Source organism: Camelina sativa, chromosome 17 (genome assembly GCF_000633955.1).
Source record: "Camelina sativa cultivar DH55 chromosome 17, Cs, whole genome shotgun sequence".
NCBI lineage: Eukaryota > Viridiplantae > Streptophyta > Magnoliopsida > Brassicales > Brassicaceae > Camelina > Camelina sativa.
In genome coordinates this window covers 27679175-27698042 of record NC_025701.1, presented here as the reverse complement: position 1 = coordinate 27698042, position 18868 = coordinate 27679175, and the positions used below count along the sequence as shown (strand labels likewise).

General features: G+C 36.0%; 2 protein-coding genes across 3 annotated transcripts; one reads left to right on the top strand and one right to left on the bottom strand.

Moving 5' to 3' along the window:
- On the top strand, nt 3585-10802 carry LOC104758154 (probable serine/threonine protein kinase IRE3). Of its 2 annotated transcripts, XM_019239704.1 has the most exons (18): nt 3585-4388; nt 4483-4547; nt 4637-4819; nt 4900-6258; nt 6355-6527; nt 6747-6990; nt 7129-7221; nt 7298-7438; nt 7526-7618; nt 7852-8038; nt 8347-8432; nt 8678-8766; nt 9000-9051; nt 9137-9193; nt 9304-9477; nt 9577-9654; nt 10346-10467; nt 10552-10802. In XM_019239704.1, the coding sequence occupies exons 1-17, from the start codon at nt 3902-3904 to the stop codon at nt 10403-10405; spliced, it is 3621 nt and encodes a 1206-aa protein (XP_019095249.1). In that variant the 5' UTR covers nt 3585-3901; the 3' UTR covers nt 10406-10467; nt 10552-10802. The 2 variants fall into 2 exon arrangements, with proteins under 2 accessions (XP_019095249.1, XP_010479275.1); XM_010480973.2 differs by lacking the exon at nt 10552-10802 and having other exon boundaries at nt 3902-4388; nt 10346-10468.
- Nucleotides 11836-14411, bottom strand: LOC104758151 (probable inactive receptor kinase At1g48480). The gene is made up of 2 exons (XM_010480972.2): nt 12911-14411; nt 11836-12749 (listed from the first exon to the last, which is right to left on the bottom strand). Exons 1-2 carry the CDS (start codon nt 14274-14276, stop codon nt 12157-12159), a joined length of 1959 nt encoding a protein of 652 aa, XP_010479274.1. The 5' UTR covers nt 14277-14411; the 3' UTR covers nt 11836-12156.

The following is an 18868-nucleotide window of genomic DNA, read 5'->3' as shown; positions in this document are numbered from 1 at the left end:
AAGTTTGTCCGCTGCACTATTTCTCTCTCGGTTGACATGATCTAAAAAATGAGGTGGGGAGCTTTGACATCAAGTATCGTATATTATATAATAAAGATCCCAATAAGACATAGGACTTCTCCACCGTTAATTAGAGTGGTTAATTAACACTTTATTACCGCTTTCAAACCACATATATCGCAGACCATGCATGAGTCCACACCATTTTAAGAAAATGTAAAAAACCGAGAGTTTCGGCTTGTAACGGACTAGTTGAGGCGTGTTGTTGTGCATAACCCGCCAGGAGAACATGTCCATAACTATATATCCAAGCAGCCACATATACTTGTAAAAGAACGACCATGCATGAACAAAAATCTACTATCAACGTTACACTTAAGCCATCCATTTGGAGGTGGAGACCATTGATAGCCTTTGTCTCTTTTCATAGTCTACTTCCAAGAGGAGTGAAAAACATTTCATGCATCTTATCATTATTTGCTTCTCTATCCATTTGTTAGCTTCTTTTTCTTTTTTTTTTGTTAAAATTGAACACCTCGCTTCTTTTATCCTTTTATCTGCATTATTTTGGAAGAGAAACGTAACGTTTCGATTTCCAAAGTCTCCACATAATCAAAAACGGTAGTTACGCTGGTGGAGAGTAACGATTATTAGTGGTGGACCCAGGAAAAAAAGTTAGGGGGGTCAATTTGTTTTAGAAAACTGTTAAAATGTAAAAATAATTTGTTTTGGTGTATTAGGGGGGAATTGATATGTGGTTAGGGGGTCAATCTAGGGGGAATAAACCAATTGTGCTACAGATACTTGACTGATTTACATGCAAAAAACTTCCTCTTAGGCCTTGTTTGTTTAGTCATTTGGCATTTCCATTCAAATGATCCTTTCAAATGATTCATCCAAATGAATCATTTGGATGTCAAATGATCAACCAAACAAGACAAAAATATGGTTCACTTGGATGATGCATTTGAATGAAAATGTGTTTGTTTGTTTATTTACATTTCTCATTAAGATGGATTTGATAATAAAAATGACTAAAATGCCCATGTTTTGATATAACCATTTTTAAAAATCTTAATGTATGTTAATTTTAATTATTAATCTAAAATATATATACACCTAAATAATTTACAAATTACTATTTTTGACATTTCTAAATTTTCATTTTCATGAAATACAAATTTTTATAAGATTTAAAACATGTTATTCCAATAAAGAAAAAATCAACATTAACACCAAACAAAACTACAAAAATCTCAATATCAATATCGATCTGGACTAGTATTTCAAATCAATAATCAAACCTAAGACTGAGTCCAGTTCATACTCTTCAAAATCCTTCTCAAACAAAGTAACCAATACCCAAAAACTAATTCGTATTCTTGTTGCAATCTACAAGTAGAGATAGAGAAAGAAAGCGAGAGAGAGGGAGGGGAATTGAAATAAACATGATTACTCCAGCGAGAGATCTGGCGAAGAGTGAAAAAACCTAGATCTGTGTTTTACGGTGTCGGGGGAAAGAGATGGTGACATAGTATAATTGTTTAAATTAGGCAAGGGTATTTTGGACATTTAATAGTTATGGCTGAATCATCTCCAGTTGAATGCACCAATCAGACTCAGCCAGATTTTTCATATTTTTTTAATGACTTTAGAAAAAGTCATCTAACTGATACATCCAAATGGTCTGTTAAATTGTTAAAAGCGAACATCATTTTTCATTTCCATTCAACTGAATCATCCAAATAGAGAAACGAACAGGCCCTTATTATTTTAGGGGGGTCAATTGACCCCCTTCCTTTTACATAGGTCCGCCATTATTTTAGTAACATGTAAGAACCAACGTTGTCTTCTAGACCATCTGATATTATGAATTGTTTGTCATTTCTGTCTACACATTTCTAAATAACTTGAGCAAAGGTACGCGTAAACAATATATGGTTTATTGTTTCCTTCTTTTGACATCTTTGACATGAGATCAACCAAAAATGTTCTTGTTCTAAGTTGAGTTAGTGTTGCAAGAGCACCCGATAAGCATCGCCATAGGAAATGTCGAATCTCTTGAGCAATTTGCAGTCCCCATATTTTCTTCTTTAAAGCAACTGAGCCACAGGAGGTGGGATAATCTCTCCATCTTCTTTAGTATGGACATGAGTTTCCACCCAATAACCTGATCTAACACTGTATATATCGCATTGTTACTATAACTCATTCAAAGGTGTCATGTTCGGATGTTCCGCATACTTTGAGAGATATAAGCGCTTACCCAGCTACTAATCCTCAAGGTTCAAAAACACATTACTCATGTTTCACAAAGAGTATCATTTTGACAAAATGCACACAAATTAAGAAAATATATAGTTATACATGATTACCCCTATTTAATAAATGACTAATGGTTTAAATTCAATGAAAATGAACTTTGGTTTAAAGGGTAAATTAGAAAATTTAATGTAAAAAACACATTGGAATTGTAAAGTGACACTCTTTATCAAACAGGGAAAAATATTTAGAAGGACACTCTTAGTGAAACAGAGGGAGTAAAAAATTACTGGATCCCATTTTTTTAACTCTATTGCAATAAATTAGAGACCGTCAGTTTAGTATTAAATATTTTAATAAATATCAACTAAATTTAACAAATATTAATATAAAATCTGAATAAATTAATTAGTATTAATAATTTAATTTTATACACTCAAATATACACAAAAATACATGCTTATTATTCAAGGAAATTTTTAATATCAATCATTAATTATATATATTTTTTGTCTTATCAACTCAAATATAAAAAGAAATATAGGCATGAAATCTTCTCGTATTAATCAAAACTATAACTTTTTAAATTTGTATCTAACCATTATTAAATAGATAAAGTATCAACAATATTAATAGTTCTAAAATTAGTTAGATTTATTCATTCAAATCTAGTTTTAAATTTGTATCTAGCCATTATTAAATATATCAAGTATCAACAATATTAATAGTTCTAAAATTAGTTAGATTTATTCATTCAAATCTAGAAAAAAAATACTGGAGAAGTTTTCTTATGATAATCAAAAACTATAGCTTTAAATTTTTTATCTAACAAAATATTACTTGTTCATGTGATTATATCAAATCTCGATAGTACTGAAAAGTTTTAAATTAGTTGGATTTATACATTCAAACTTAGAAAAAACGTAGGAAATCTCTTCTTATATCAATCGAAACTATAATTTTATAAAAAAAAATTTGGGGATGTACCAATTATAATTCGATTAGAGGTGAATATATCAAATCTCAACGGTCATGAAAATTCTAAAATTAGTTAGATTTGTTCGTTTAAAATACAAAATGACGCGCGAAATCTCGTAATAGAAAGAAAACTTAGAAATTTCTTTGTATATTTTTCTCAACAAATGAAAACTTACAAGTCACACAATAAATTCATTAATGACAAAATCCTCAAGAAAAAATAAAAAAGTGTTCAATGTTCATCATAATCTTATCAACTCTACTCATATAAATAAGAAAATTTTGCCCCTCTACTCTCATATATAAATGTTTAATCTTAAGTTGAAAGAGTCATTAAACGTTTAATCATTATATAGTCAAAGCTGCGTCTTTAACAGGTTTGACTAGTTTATCCCTAATCTCTCTTCGTTTTAATTAAAAAAAAGGATTAGCTTCGCACCTAACAACAGTTACGTCCATCGTCTTCTTCGTCGGGTTCATCGAAAAGCTTCGTTTTGAAAATTTCTCAAGGTTTTCAAAACGGAGATTGAAGATATTAAGAGAATTTGTTCTTTCGAATTGTAGATGGTGTTTGGAGTTTTGCCGTAGCGTGTTGTGTTGTAAATTGTAAAGGATTAGGTTTTTTTGAAATCTCTCCGCTTGGGAGAAGAAATATTAAAAAATGGTGTTTAAGAGTAAACTCCTCTTCTCCTCGAAGAAATCAGGATCGTCTAGTCCCAATAACGCAAACAGTCCTCGATCCGTTGGCTCTAATTCTCCGGTTGGAGGATCCGATAAGAAGAAACCGAAATCGAATTCCAAAGAGGAGACTTGGAGCCCTTACCCGAAGAAGGATGGCTCATCAAAGGGTAAAGAAGTTCACTCTTCTAGTCCTGGAAAATCGAAACTGTCATCTTCAGGTTCTGAGGCGGCGAAGAAGAAGCTAGCTGCTGAAACGCCTATCATGGCTTCGTCTCTTGGTTTGAATCGAATCAAGACGAGGTCTGGCCCGTTGCCGCAGGAAAATTTCTTCAATTTTGGGAATGATAATGAACTTCCGGTCTTACCGTGTTACAAGCTGTCGAAGTTTGATGATACTAGTTCGGGTAGTGGCAAGAAGGAAGCTGGGAGTAGCAAAGCTGATCACAAATCTCCTGATATCGGAAATGGTATGGCTAATACTTCTTGCATTTTATCGTGGCACCCGTTGATGTTTCAGTTTTTTTTGCTTCTCTCAAGTTTGATTTTGATGTTACTAAGCAGGTCAACTGAAGGTATTACCTAGCATATCTAGCCCTGAAGGAAGCTCAGGAGTTTGCACGCCAGAGGTATTCCTTTCTCTTTTACTAAGTATGTGCTATGTATATATATAGACAGTTCTAAGTGACCTTGGTGACTTGATGTCTATCTTTTCTAGAATTCATATGAATTGGAAAAAACAAAAGTGTCAGAGTCGCCTCATTATCAAGCCTTACTTCGTATGACCAGTGCTCCAAGAAAGAGGCTTCCTGGTGACATCAAGAGCTTTTCTCATGAGCTCAACTCTAAAGGTGTACGGCCTTTTCCATTTTGGAAGCCTCGATGGTCAAATAACGTGGAGGTAGTTTTGACGCTCCTGTTTTTGTATTACTTTTATCTAAAATCTGTGCAGTGCTTTCTCTAATGATTTGTCTTATGCAGGAAATCTTGGATCTAATTCGAACAAAATTTGACAAAGCAAAGGAAGAAGTAAATTCGGACCTTTTTGCATTTGGTGGGGATCTGTTGGATATTTATGATAAAAAAAAAGAAAGTCATCCTGAGTTGCTAGAAACAATTGAAGACTTGTTGGTTTTGGCAAAGGTTTGTGCTAAGACTACTTCGGAAGAGTTCTGGCGTAAGTGTGAGGGCATAGTACAAGACTTAGATGATAAACGTCAAGAGCTTCCCCCGGGCGTGCTCAAGCAACTTCACACTCGGATACTTTTTATCCTTACCAGATGTACCAGATTACTTCAGTTTCATAAGGAAAGTTGGGGGCAGGAGGAAGATGCCGTACAACTATGTCAGTCAAGAGTCTTGCATCCTGTTGATAAAAGAGTCCCCACTGGAGAAGTTAGGGACGGTATGGGTTCAAGTTCTGCCAATAACTTAAAGGTACCATCCACCCAGAAAGCTTATTGTCAGGAGCAGCGTGGTTTGAATTGGAACGAGGGCTTTGTTGTTAGTCCAGCATCTCTCTCCTCTCCATACAATGAAATGTCAAAGGATTCTGAATCGCCTGCAAACATCGATAAAATGTCATCTTGGAAAAGACTTCCATCTCCAGCATCGAAGTGTGTAAAAGAAGCTGCAGTATCTAAAAAGCAGAATGATAGCAAATTTGAACCTCCACAGGTCGTTAAAAATCGAGTAGCTATGAGTGATGATATGGCTGTTTCTAAGTTTCCAGACACTCTTCAAGAACATATGTCCAAGCATCCGCACAATATTTGTTGGGGTTATTGGGGAGATCAGTCATGTATTTCTGAGGAAAACTCAATTATTTGCCGTATATGCGAGGAGGAAGTTCCCACCACCCATGTGGAAGATCACTCTAGAATCTGTGCATTGGCTGATGTATCTGACCAAAAGGGTGCGAGTGTTGATGAGCGGCTGGCGGCAGTTGCTGTAACCCTTGAAAAGATAACCGAGAACTTAACACAAAAGGATAGCCTAGCAGTAGTAGAAAGCCCAGATTGTATGAAAATATCTAACGCAAGCTTTAGCGAAGAATTTGATGTTCTCTCCCCGAAGCTAAGTGATTGGTCGCGAAGAGGGTCGGAGGATATGCTTGACTGTCTTCCAGACGCTAATAATTTAGTTTCCATGGATGATATAAGATGTTTACCTTCAATGTCATGCAGAACTCGTTTTGGTCCCAAGTCTGATCAAGGCATGACTCCTTCATCTGCCGGTAGCATGACTCCTAATTCCCCTATTCCAACCCCTAGACGCGATCCAATTGAATTGATATTAGTAGGCAAGGGTATATTACATGACCAGGATGATATTTCACAGGTTTGTGATGGTTCTGCTCTATCTTCATATCTTCCCAGTCTTTTGTTATTGAATATGTGCACTGACGAATAAAGCCGTGGATAACTGATGATGCAGATGAGTGAACTTGCTGATATTGCAAGATGTGCATCAAATGCTATTCCAGTTGATGATCAATCTATTCAACTCTTACTTTCTTGTCTTGAAGACTTGAGGGTTGTCATTGAGCACAGAAAGTTCGATGCACTTATAATAGAAACTTTTGGTACACGCATAGAAAAGTTGATACGGTGAGTTCCTCCTAGTACCACTTTTGTCTTGAATATATATTTGTTGGCTCTCACCCAGTGCTGTCTTTGCTTGAAAATTGGAATGCAAGTGTTCTGGTCTCCAGAACTATTCTTTTGTCAGTTGAGGCAAGAATAGCTCAGGCTATGAATCTATTGAATGAATTTTTTTCTTTACTTTGTTCCAAAAAAAAAAAAAGAATACTTTTCTTTATTATTTAGGGAAAAGTATCTTCAGCTGTGGGAGCTTCTGCGTGATGAAAATTTTGATCTATCAAGCACCATAATTGATGAAGATGCTCCTTTGGAAGATGATGTTGTTCGCAGCTTGAGGACCAGCCCAGTACATCCGCGGGACCGCATATCCGTCGATGATTTTGATTTCGTAAAAGAAATTAGTAGGGGAGCTTTTGGGCATGTTATCTTGGCTCGTAAGAAAACTACAGGAGACCTATTTGCGATTAAGGTGTTCCAAAATTTCAGTTCGTTTTGCTTCTGTTACTTTTGTGAAAGATTTTGTCTGTGCAGTAAGCCTGACTTGGTTACCAAAATCAGTCAAACTGTTTTTCTAAATCTTGTTTTTTGGTGCTGCCATACTCCGTAGGTTCTAAAGAAGGCAGATATGATCCGCAAGAATGCTGTGGAAAGTATACATGCTGAACGAGATATTTTGATCCATGCCCGCAATCCTTTTGTGGTGAGCTGTTCTAGCTTTAAGTATATTTTGTCCTCTGCTGAGATTTCTCATGCTAACGTAACCTTCTTTTTACCAGGTTCGATTCTTCTATTCTTTTACTTGTAGCGAAAACCTGTATCTTGTGATGGAATATCTTAATGGAGGGGATTTTTATTCAATGTTGAGAAAATTTGGTTGCTTGGATGAAACTAATGCCCGTGTATACATTGCAGAAGTTGTAAGTGTTGAAGGCTCTCACAGATCATGCCGTAATAACAAGTAATTTATCTAGATGTTGTGATTTAGTGTCGATTATTCGTGTCAGGTCCTTGCTTTGGAGTATTTACACTCCGAGGGTGTTGTGCATCGTGATTTGAAGCCTGACAATTTGTTGATCGCCCATGATGGTCATGTTAAGGTAATACAATAACCATTTGGGAACTTGTATTGAATATATCAGGCCTTCAGAATGTTTTGTTGATGTCATGCAATGTGATGATCTGGCGATTATATAGTCCTATCTGAATCTCGTAAAATCCACACAGATAATTAGCCTCTGCATTTATAATCTGTATATATAATACATGGATAAATTATCAGAACCACGCTTCCCTGTAGACCTTATGGTACCGTTTTGTTTCGTCTGAGCAGTTGACAGATTTTGGGCTTTCAAAAGTTGGCCTCATCAACAGCACAGATGATCTTTCTGGGCCAGTTTCCAGTGCAACGTCGCTGCTTGTTGAGCAGAAACCAAAATGGCCAACGTTGGAGGATAAGCGGTCTGCTGTGGGCACTCCTGACTACTTAGCGCCAGAAATTCTTTTGGGGACAGGACATGGTGCATACACATTTCTTTCTCATCTTGTTGTTTGCTACTTTCTATCATTCCAAATCTTACTTTTGAATAAAAATTGGTGCTTGGTTGAGATTGTTTATCTAAATAACAATGTGTGATATATCAAGTTGATTACAGTTCTACTTATCTGGTGGTGGTATAAGTAGAAAGCTCGAATACGTAACTTATTCCCAACTTTAGGTTCATACTAAATTGTTGTTCTGCTACCTGTCTGACTATAGTATCAGATTATATAATTTTTGTTATTACATACCAAAATTGTAAAGACATATATTTTCATAACTGTTCAGGTGCAACTGCAGATTGGTGGTCTGTTGGCATCATTTTGTATGAATTCATTGTGGGGATTCCACCTTTCAATGCTGACTATCCTCAGGTCAGTGACTAGATATTGCATCGTTCTTGTAAGTATATTGTTAGAGGAACTAGAGGTTTCTCAAGGTTCTGAAAACTATTGTTATAATTTTGGCTGGTCATCAAATGTCATGTGTTTGGTATTGGCCTCTTAACTATCAAACACTACCAGTTAGCATCATCATATGTTGCTAGCTAGTATTTAATATCTAGTCTCACTTCCCAACTCCCTCATATCTGATCTGCATCTTCTTTGTTGGGTTTTAGCAAATATTTGACAATATTCTCAACCGTAATATACAATGGCCTACTATTCCTGAAGATATGAGCCATGAAGCCCGTGATTTGATAGATCGGTATGTGAATATCCTCTGTTCAGTCTCTATATGCGTAGTAAGAATAGTCTTTACAAAATTTGTCACCAGCTCCGTTGTAAACATTAATAAGTAACCCTTCACTTCTCATGTTTTGTTCGAGTTATGACTGAGTAAATGCCCATTTTAGTGTTTGGTTCAAGATCAGCTTATAACAAAATCGAGAAGAAGACAAGTAGTATTTTCTGTAACACCGTGTCATGTGCTTTATCTAGGTTACTAACGCAAGATCCTCACCAGAGACTTGGAGCTAGAGGGGCAGCTGAGGTGACATTGATGTCTTTTTTCTTGGATGCCTGGTTCTAGTTTATTGTAAATTGTGTGTAGTGATGAAACAAATATCATGACCCAGGTCAAGCAGCACATCTTCTTTAAAGACATAAACTGGCATACTCTAGCACAGCAGAAGGTGCATTCATTTATCTTTTGCTGTTAAAGTCGAAGCTTTGCAAAGCTCATACTCATGTTATTATATTATTTTTTCTTTATTTTAGACATTTTAATGCTTGTTTTTTCTAGGCTGCATTTGTGCCGGATTCAGAAAATGCTTTTGACACAAGTTACTTCCATAGTCGCTACTCGGAGAAATATCCGGATGAAGAATGTTTATCAACCAATGAGAATGAAGATTCTAGTGATGGTGACAGTTTGAGTGGCAGCAGTGGTCGGTTGAACAATCATCACGACGAGGGGGTAATATCGGCTGATCCACTCTCTTTCCCCCCTCAGAAGTATTAACGTTAAATTTTTAGATGTATAAAGTCCCTGAATTGGATCAATGATGATATGCAGGTTGATATACCCCGCGGACCTGCGGAGTCTGAAACTGGTGTCTCTGAAAATTACCCATTCAATAATTTCTCGTTCAAGGTATTGTCTCATGACTTTCTTCCTAAGATACCTTGTTACCCAANGTTGAACAATCATCACGACGAGGGGGTAATATCTGCTGATCCACTCTCTTTCCCCCCTCAGAAGTATTAACGTTAAATTTTTAGATGTATAAAGTCCCTGAATTGGATCAATGATGATATGCAGGTTGATATACCCCGCGGACCTGCGGAGTCTGAAACTGGTATCTCTGAAAATTACCCATTCAATAATTTCTCGTTCAAGGTATTGTCTCATGACTTTCTTCCTAAGATACCTTGTCACCCAAGTATACGATTGATCATAGTTTTATACAGTTGTATAAAAAGTCCCTAGAAATATTCATTTTAGAATTGAGATCTTGCTGCAAACTTTATTAGTTATATAAGTTGGGTCCTGGTAAAAGTTGCAAAGATGGCTTTGTATTAGTATCATCACCTCAAGTAAAACATAGGCTGTTAGCTTTTATAACAGACTTGCAGAATCCTTCGGCTATAGATTCGAGTTTGGGTTGAGACTATAGACTGCTAGGTCATGAACTTGTGGGCTGTGCTTCTACCTAATTCAAGTCAATAACTGGCTTGTAGTTTGTACCATTATGGCAAGTGATTCGAGTAGCATTTGAAACTGGTGTTCTCAAGAGAGAAGAACCAGTTTTAGTATTCTGACTAGCTCTTTTTATGGTATGAAGAACCTCTCGCAGCTGGCATATATCAACTATGATCTGATGTCCAAAGGTCACAAAGAATGAAACTCAACCAAGTTCGCATCGAAGATAGCAAACAAATGAACATAACTTATTATTCTGTACATGTAAGTCAGTCATCATTGGTTACTAAATTTGTGGTATCCATAACAAGCTGATTTTTGTTTTGAGTTATTCTCTTTCTGATGCAGAGACAGGAAGAAAAACAAAAGCAAAAGGAAAACATTATTTGGTCGCACAACGCACAGCCGCACATGTGGTTTATTGTTGTTTTGCGGTTTGATAGTTGTTAAGATTTGTGGTTTAACATATTTATGTACATGGTCTGAGGCTATTGCGTTCCACCTTCACAGAAGGTTGTGAAATGTTGTCTTAAAGTAAACCGAGTGAAAAGGGATGTCAATGTTCATTATTAAAGATTCCCAATTTGTCTCTTTTAGCATATTTTCATTAGATTCTGAACGAGAGATACCATTTCCAAACCAAAGTTTTAAAACCTATCATAATTGATGGACACAGTCCAAACTTCTTAAACCCATACACAGTTAGCCATTGCGTTTGCGGGTTTCTAAAAGTGTAGGCAATTAGCAGCCGCATTAACCGCAAATGTAGGTATAAGAGACCACGTCTATAAAAAGGACCCTTTCATAAACCCTATTTTGGGGTTGCTCATATATTAGAATCATCTCAGTTTCTCAAAGTCCTCTTATCTTTCTCTCTCTCTTTATGGTCCCTCCCCTATATCATGTGTGTACCTTTGGGACCTCTGTGAAAAGAGTCATACAATTATAGCAGCCTTAGTACTGTTACAGTTGCACCCATTCCTACCTATTTAAACCTTTTGCATTAAATGCTTTACTCATAAAGCTGCCAATGTTTGCTAGCCAACCTCTCTTTACTCATAGTAGTGATTTTGTGAAAGAGAAAAAAAAACAAATTATTCCAAAGTTCGGTATACTTAATTGAAGAGTTGTCCACATTTCAGTAATAGCAAATTTGTATTGATTCATTCATTCTATAGATCATGTGTTAAGTGTTTATTTTTGGGTATAATTAGCTGTCTCTCCATCGGAACTAAAATTGGATGTGGGTCTCTGTGATAGCAAAAGATAATTTATATAGCATGTTCTTTATATATCACATGTTGACGAAACTAATGTATTGGTATCATAAAATTACACATAACTTCCACCACACCATAATAAGCTGAACAAGTGCTAAACAGGCGAAACCTAAACAAGTAGTTTTAAACTAATTTTTCATTTCGAATGATCTAATGTTGTTTTCGGATATAACACTATTCTCTAGTGGATAAAGCTAAAGTGTACAACAAACCTATCAAACGCATCAAATCTGCCGGAAAAGGGCGATCCACAAGTGGCCAACCAAAAATATATTTTAAATCCAAACAGATTTGTATTTTTGTTCGACAAACTGAATACATCATTTTCACAAAACACTGACCAACTGCGTTTGCCACTATATACACAACTTTACATTACGATATGAAGTCACGAGTATGATTATAACATAAGAGACAAAATGATTAGCAACAATTTAGAAAAGTAGATTTAAGCAACAACAATAATTACAAAAATCACCACCAAATCCTTCACGCCCAAACACAACACAACTTCAATTGCCAGCAGAGTTAACCACTAAAACCCTTCTTCCTTTTTGACAAGTAGGGTCAAAAATTTTAAATTAAAATTAAAAACCCTTCATTTCTGATTTTTCCCCCAACCATTTCATTAAAATTAAATAATTAAAAATTTCAATAATTAAACATTTTTTACTTAATCAGCTTCGTCAACTTGGTCTGAATAAGGTCGCAAATTCTCCATCTTCCTAACAACTTCCGACATCTCCGGCCTCTGGTCCGGATGCTGTGACGTACAATCAAGCCCTAGCTGCACCATCTCCGCCATCATCTCTTCTTCCTTCGTCGCCAAGCTAAGCAACTCCGAGTCGAAAACCTCTCTTCTCCACTCATCCCTCGCCACTGATTTGACCCATCTCGGCAAATCAACTCCTTCCTCGTTCATCACTGAGTTCGAAGGAGCTTTTCCCGTGATCAGCTCGAGCAACACAACTCCGAAGCTGAACACGTCACCCTTCTGCGACACGCGTTTTGGATCGGTTACTTCTGGCGCACGGTAACCCGTAGCACGGTTTGGATTTGTTGCTGATGATCCAACGAGCTGGGCTAAGCCAAAGTCTGAGATTTTAGCATGGTGGGATTTTGTTAAGAGGATGTTTGAGGATTTGACGTTGCCGTGAGAGGTCGTAGTGCCTTGTGAGTGAAGGTAGTCTAACCCACGAGCTGCACCAATAGCAATTCGTGATCGGACGTCCCAGTTTAGTGGACTCCTTCCCGCTCCTCTGTTTCCTGTAAACAGATAAAAGACAATTATAAAAACTAAACTAAACAAAGCAAAGCACCCAATGCTAATTCAATCGAGACTAAGCACTAAAGCTATTGTAAATGCAAACTAAATCTACAAGAACCCTAGATGAAGCTTATTAAATGTTTTTGATGTAAAAACTCACCATGTAAGAGAGCTGATAAGCTTCCCATAGGCATGTAGTCATAGACAAGAAGCTTCTCATCTCTGCTGAAATAGTAAGCTCTCAGTGGCACCAAGTTCTCATGATCCATCGCACCAACCAATTCAATCTTCTCCCTAAACTCTTTATCAGCCATCATCACATCCTTCAGCCTCTTCACCGCAACAACCGTCACCGCGTCAAGCACCGCCTTATACGCCGTCCCAAACGTTCCTTTCCCCAAAACCTCCGCTGAAGCTCTCAGCAAGTCTTCAAGATCGAAAACTTTAGTCGCGTTACCGAAAAACACAAGCTTCTTCGTCGCTGGACCGTTAACTTCTCCAGCTTTTCCGTTCCCGGTCATCGCCGCCGCTGCAGCCGCCGACACCGAGTAGACATTTCCGTTATCCGCCGCTTCTTTATCGCCGGGAACCTCAGTTTCTTGCTGTTTGATAGTTGAAATGTCAACAGCTCTTGATCTCTCCTTACCCTTTTTCCGGCAAAGCGCCATTAGTATCAGAACAATCAAAGCGAAACCAACCACACATCCGATCACAATTCCGGCAATAGCTCCACCGGAAAGTTTGCTCTTTTTCTTCTTCTCCGTACTTCCTTCAACACTTGGTGGTAGTGTTCTGTTTCCACCAGAAGAAGGCTGACTCGGTACAGTTTCTTCATCAGGGCAAAGTTTAAGCGGTTTGCCACAAAGCGAAGTCTGTAGAAACGAATCAGACTCAAACCTCTGCAGATTCTTAGGTATAGATCCGTTCAACGAGTTATTAGAGACGTTGAACTGAACCAACGGTAAATCTAACTCAGGGATTGAACCAGAGAGTTGGTTGTTCTCTAAAAACAGAGTCTTGAGCCTCGTGAGGTTTGTAAAACCAGAGGAGATCTCTCCAGTGAAGCTGTTGGAAGCGAGATTAAGCCTCACGAGGTTTGTAAGACTGAACAGAACTTGAGGTATCTCGCCGGAGAATCTGTTTCCTTGCAAGTAAAGGTGTCGGAGATTGGAGGAAGTTCTGAGATCGTTAGGGAGTGAGCCAGAGAGAGCATTGAGACGAAGGCTGAGTGTACGGAGCTGAGTTAAGTTACCGAAAACACCTTCCGGGATGTTGCCGGAGAGAGAAACGCCGGGGAGACGGAGGGCGGTGACTCTGTTACTCTCGCATTTGACGCCGGCCCAGTTACACGGTGAGGTCTGTTTGATGTTCCAGCGAAACGTACGGCCTCTGACGGCGGAACGGAGAGAGAGAAGAGCTGCTCTGTCGGCGTTGAGGTCTTGTGTTGATGGAAGAGGGAAAGAGAGGAGAAGGGTTAAGAGAAAAACAGAGAGAATCGCCATGGACGAGTTGGGAAAGACTCGCATTGTGTTGTTGTGACGACGATTCAGAAGAAGAAGAAGAAGAGAGAGAAAGCTTAAAAATGAAAACTTTATTAAGAAGAACAGAGAGACAGAGAGGTGTAAAAGGGAGTGAAAGCAGTCAACAGCCTAATCCTCTTTTCCCATGTTTGTTTTCTTCAATTTCCTCTTTTAATAGTACTATTAGTATTATGTTAATAAAATTGGTCAAAATTCTCTAATTAGCATTCGTCGAAAGATTCTTTGATGATTTAGCAACCTACCTACTCGTTTAGTTGAACATTTCACAGAGTTAATAATAGTATTAAACTATGGAGTATACGATTGGAGTTAGTTATAATTATTAGTAGTATATAATTTTGAAAAATGAAAAGGGGTGGGTAGAGACTAGAGAGAATTGGTAGGACCGTAACATGTTAGAAGATGATCACATTCACAACCATATTTGCCTACATTAAAGTTTTTTTTTTTGAAATTAAACTCTTCGTTGTGTGTCTGTCTCTGCCACTCTGTATTTTACAGGTAAAAGAAAACTTCTTTAGTTTTGTTTTGTATCTAAGAAAATTCTCGACATTGGTCTACTGTTCGGGACCATTATGTTTAGATGAAAGTATAATTAAGTTTCGCATGCGCATCTGTTATCATATATTGGATTCAAACGTAGAAACTATAAGCCAAAATATGGAAACTCTTATACTATCATCTAGTATTTGGTAATTAACTGAATATCTTGTGTTATAGGGAAAGAACTATCACTTTTTCAAGTGCATGTAATGCTAATGCATGCTTTGTCGATGATGGCTCATGACTATCATGATCAATAAAATCATTTGTAAATTGTAACGTTTTATTTTCTGTTTATTAAGTTTTTTGCATGAGATCTGCTAGTTTTACTACTTCGTTTTGTGGTAAGAAAAAAAAAAAAGAACAAATTCTTATTTAAGTTTTTCTTTTGTTGGTGTAAATGTAAGCAAATTCTTTTTTAAATAGTATATGGTTATGTGTCAGATTTTGCTGGAATTTAGTATTTTGACAAAGGAATATATAGTTTTATTTCTCTGTAATAGTAGTGTTAGGTTAGATCATTAACACACATAGATCAACAAAAAAAGGGAGGTAGTCGTAACGTGCTGCGGATACATGGTTGGGCGTTACACGAAAGGAAACGACAACTACCATTTAATACTTACATTTTATTTTCATGTGCTTTTAGCTCCTATTCTTCTCACCAAAATCCATTAAATAATAACTTTCATTTACTCGTGAAAGACCAAAGCCACAAAAATAAAATTATAAAAACTGATTATTCTTCATTGGTCGTTGGAGAGAATTTTTGTTAGATAGTTTCGAGAAATTATAATTCTATTGTTTTCTCGTAAAAGATCATATATTAAATGACTTTTTCTAGAAACCTTTTAAGAAAAAATGACTTTTTTTTTCTTGGCGTTTATATTGATTTTGTTACTGTGATGAAGAAAATACCGGATTAAAAATACAATATGCATATACGTCATGCTCATGCATGGACTTACAGATATTATATATTAAATATATATATATATATATATATATATATATATAGTGTATGTTTGATAAAGTATACGTGCATGTGGACCAATCAAGAAGTTTTTTTTTAAGTTAAATTGTACATGAATTTCGTGAACGTATCTACTGACTTTACCTGCCCACAAGATACGTCCATTTCTTATAATGAGATCGCTCTAGCTATAAGCTAACGTTAACCCAAGTCTAATATGGGCATGCAACCTCTATTTATAACAAATGAGTATATATCTTTAATTCAAGCTCTAAGACCATCTCCATCAATGTGTCTAATAAGTTGCTTATAAGTTGCTTAAGTATTAAAACAGATTAAATGTAATAGACTAATGTCATAGGTTAATTTTGTTTAGGATTGTCTCTCTATGGGATAAGGCAAAGCCGAAAACTTTTGCTGCCCGATTCCGAACTCGTGATGGGTGTTGTTTGTCCTTCTTCCCTTGTAGTCTACTTGAATCCCATTAGGAAAACTTTTGTGACATATCATGTGGTGATGGATGATGTAGATTAAATGCTCTTTGTTTCAAATAGGCTACAGATATGTCCGGTTTTAAAAATTTATGGTTCTCTAAATCATTTACATATTAGAAAATTGCCTTTGGAATCCTCTTATTCTTCTGGTCATTGTTAAATTCTAGGCGCGACAACGATTTACGCTGCTCATTGTGTTGATTGTGTTGTTGTCGTTGGGTAAAGATGGTTCGTATGTAGAGCTATAATTGTTGGCATTGTATAAACAAATTGTCCGTTTTAGTGTGACTAAATGGATCATTTGCAGGTGGAAGGTACTTCATTTTGCTGGACTTAAAAGAAGTTATGTATCGTTTTTTGAAAGAAGGTTTTGGTATTGGAAAATGCATTCTCTATCCTCACAACAATGACAAGAGAAGACTAGTAGGTTTTTCTTCATCAGGTTTGATGATTTTTGTACTAATCTCCCTTTTTTTTGGCGCGTGTGTGTGTATGTTTGTGGTGGAAAGTTTACGATGGTTTTTACTGAATTAGGAACGAAGCCAAGCAATCAGCTGGTAGTTTTGTGGGGGAAGTCGCTAAGGATGCGAAAATGAATGTTGCTGCAGGTTATGGTTTGCTGCAAACTTGTATAGTTCGTCTTTGATGTGTATTCAAATGAATCTTGTTTTGAATGTTTATCAACACTTCATACATATATTGTTTTAGAAAATTCAAATTTTTTTTCTTAAGAACCATGAGATTCTACCATTAAAGGGGGAAAGAGTTAATAAAATCTAACTAGGAGAGTTACCCGCACGCTTGTGCGGGCAAGAGTTAAATAAAAACTAAATGTCAAAAAAAATAACCTATGTTCAAAATTGTAATTAATTTTGTATTTTAAACTTTTAATCTGATATTTCTAAATGGACATTTAAAAAGAGTATTTAATAAAACCTTAATTAAAGTCTTCAATATATATTATCTTGTTAAAAAATTTTTTAAGCCCATTTGCAAAATGGGAAAAATCCATTGAGCCTGATCCATATTATGTGGTTAATTTAAATTAGGTAGAAGTTGGGTCAGAATAATTTAATATTTCGTTTAAACCATCAAGAAAATTTGGAAAGCAACCCTTAAAAGGGTTTGTAGTACTTGATCATACAAACCTTCAAAATAATTATAAAGTTAGCATATACAAAAGATTGTTAACAAATATGCCTTCAGCTTAAACTTCTCCAGTTTACCCTTCATGCTGCATTATGTGCTTAATGTAATAACGTCCAGCAAATTCCGAGCTAAAAAAATAGAAAACACATCCATAAGTTAGACCCTAACATGATACACCACTTGATATTTTTGAACATTAAAAACTTACATAGCCTTGTGATTCTCAAGTCCTACAAACTCCGGTTTTAAATAGATCTTGGAGGAGGCCAATGTGTTTACAATACACGGCTCACCTAGGAATGTTTTAAGTGTTAAAAAGATTATTTAGATGAGTATACAACCTACTCTTAAGAATTTTTTCAATCTAGCAAATTCTATTAATAGTACATACCTTCATACTCTCCAACCCTCCAGAAACGCANACTAAATGTCAAAAAAAATAACCTATGTTCAAAATTGTAATTAATTTTGTATTTTAAACTTTTAATCTGATATTTCTAAATGGACATTTAAAAAGAGTATTTAATAAAACCTTAATTAAAGTCTTCAATATATATTATCTTGTTAAAAAATTTTTTAAGCCCATTTGCAAAATGGGAAAAATCCATTGAGCCTGATCCATATTATGTGGTTAATTTAAATTAGGTAGAAGTTGGGTCAGAATAATTTAATATTTCGTTTAAACCATCAAGAAAATTTGGAAAGCAACCCTTAAAAGGGTTTGTAGTACTTGATCATACAAACCTTCAAAATAATTATAAAGTTAGCATATACAAAAGATTGTTAACAAATATGCCTTCAGCTTAAACTTCTCCAGTTTACCCTTCATGCTGCATTATGTGCTTAATGTAATAACGTCCAGCAAATTCCGAGCTAAAAAAATAGAAAACACATCCATAAGTTAGACCCTAACATGATACACCACTTGATATTTTTGAACATTAAAATCTTACATAGCCTTGTGATTCTCAAGTCCTACAAACTCCGGTTTTAAATAGATCTTGGAGGAGGCCAACGTGTTTACAATACACGGTTCACCTAGGGATGTTTTAAGTGTTAAAAAGATAATTAGATGAGTATACAACCTACTCTTAAGAATTTTTTCAATCTAGCAAATTCTATTAATAGTACATACCTTCATACTCTCCAACCCTCCAGAAACGCAGTACACAAAACACCGGTTCAATTTGATATGTGAGATGGCATCCAGATGACTCCCATGAAGATATGAAAAGGTTAGCATAGTAATCCATTGCAAGACACTTTACAGTTTCATTCCTACAAATGAATATACTTGTTACACTCTACCAAATAAAGTCAGACTTATAAATCTTAATATGAGTAAAGATGCAATAAATGTGACTTACCTGCCATTTAATAGTGTCAAAATGAAACAACCCTTCCCGTTTTTTTTTTTT

Excerpts from the sequence above, each read along its gene's own strand:
- LOC104758154 (XM_019239704.1), top strand. The coding sequence starts at position 3,902 with ATGGTGTTTAAGAGTAAACTCCTCTTCTCCTCGAAGAAATCAGGATCG. Across the intron at positions 8,039-8,346 it reads TCTTTTGGGGACAGGACATG|GTGCAACTGCAGATTGGTGG; the intron begins GTGCATACACAT and ends ATAACTGTTCAG. Across the intron at positions 9,478-9,576 it reads ACAATCATCACGACGAGGGG|GTTGATATACCCCGCGGACC; the intron begins GTAATATCGGCT and ends GATGATATGCAG.
- LOC104758151 (XM_010480972.2), bottom strand. The coding sequence starts at position 14,276 with ATGCGAGTCTTTCCCAACTCGTCCATGGCGATTCTCTCTGTTTTTCTC. Across the intron at positions 12,750-12,910 it reads CTTATCAGCTCTCTTACATG|GAAACAGAGGAGCGGGAAGG; the intron begins GTGAGTTTTTAC and ends ATCTGTTTACAG.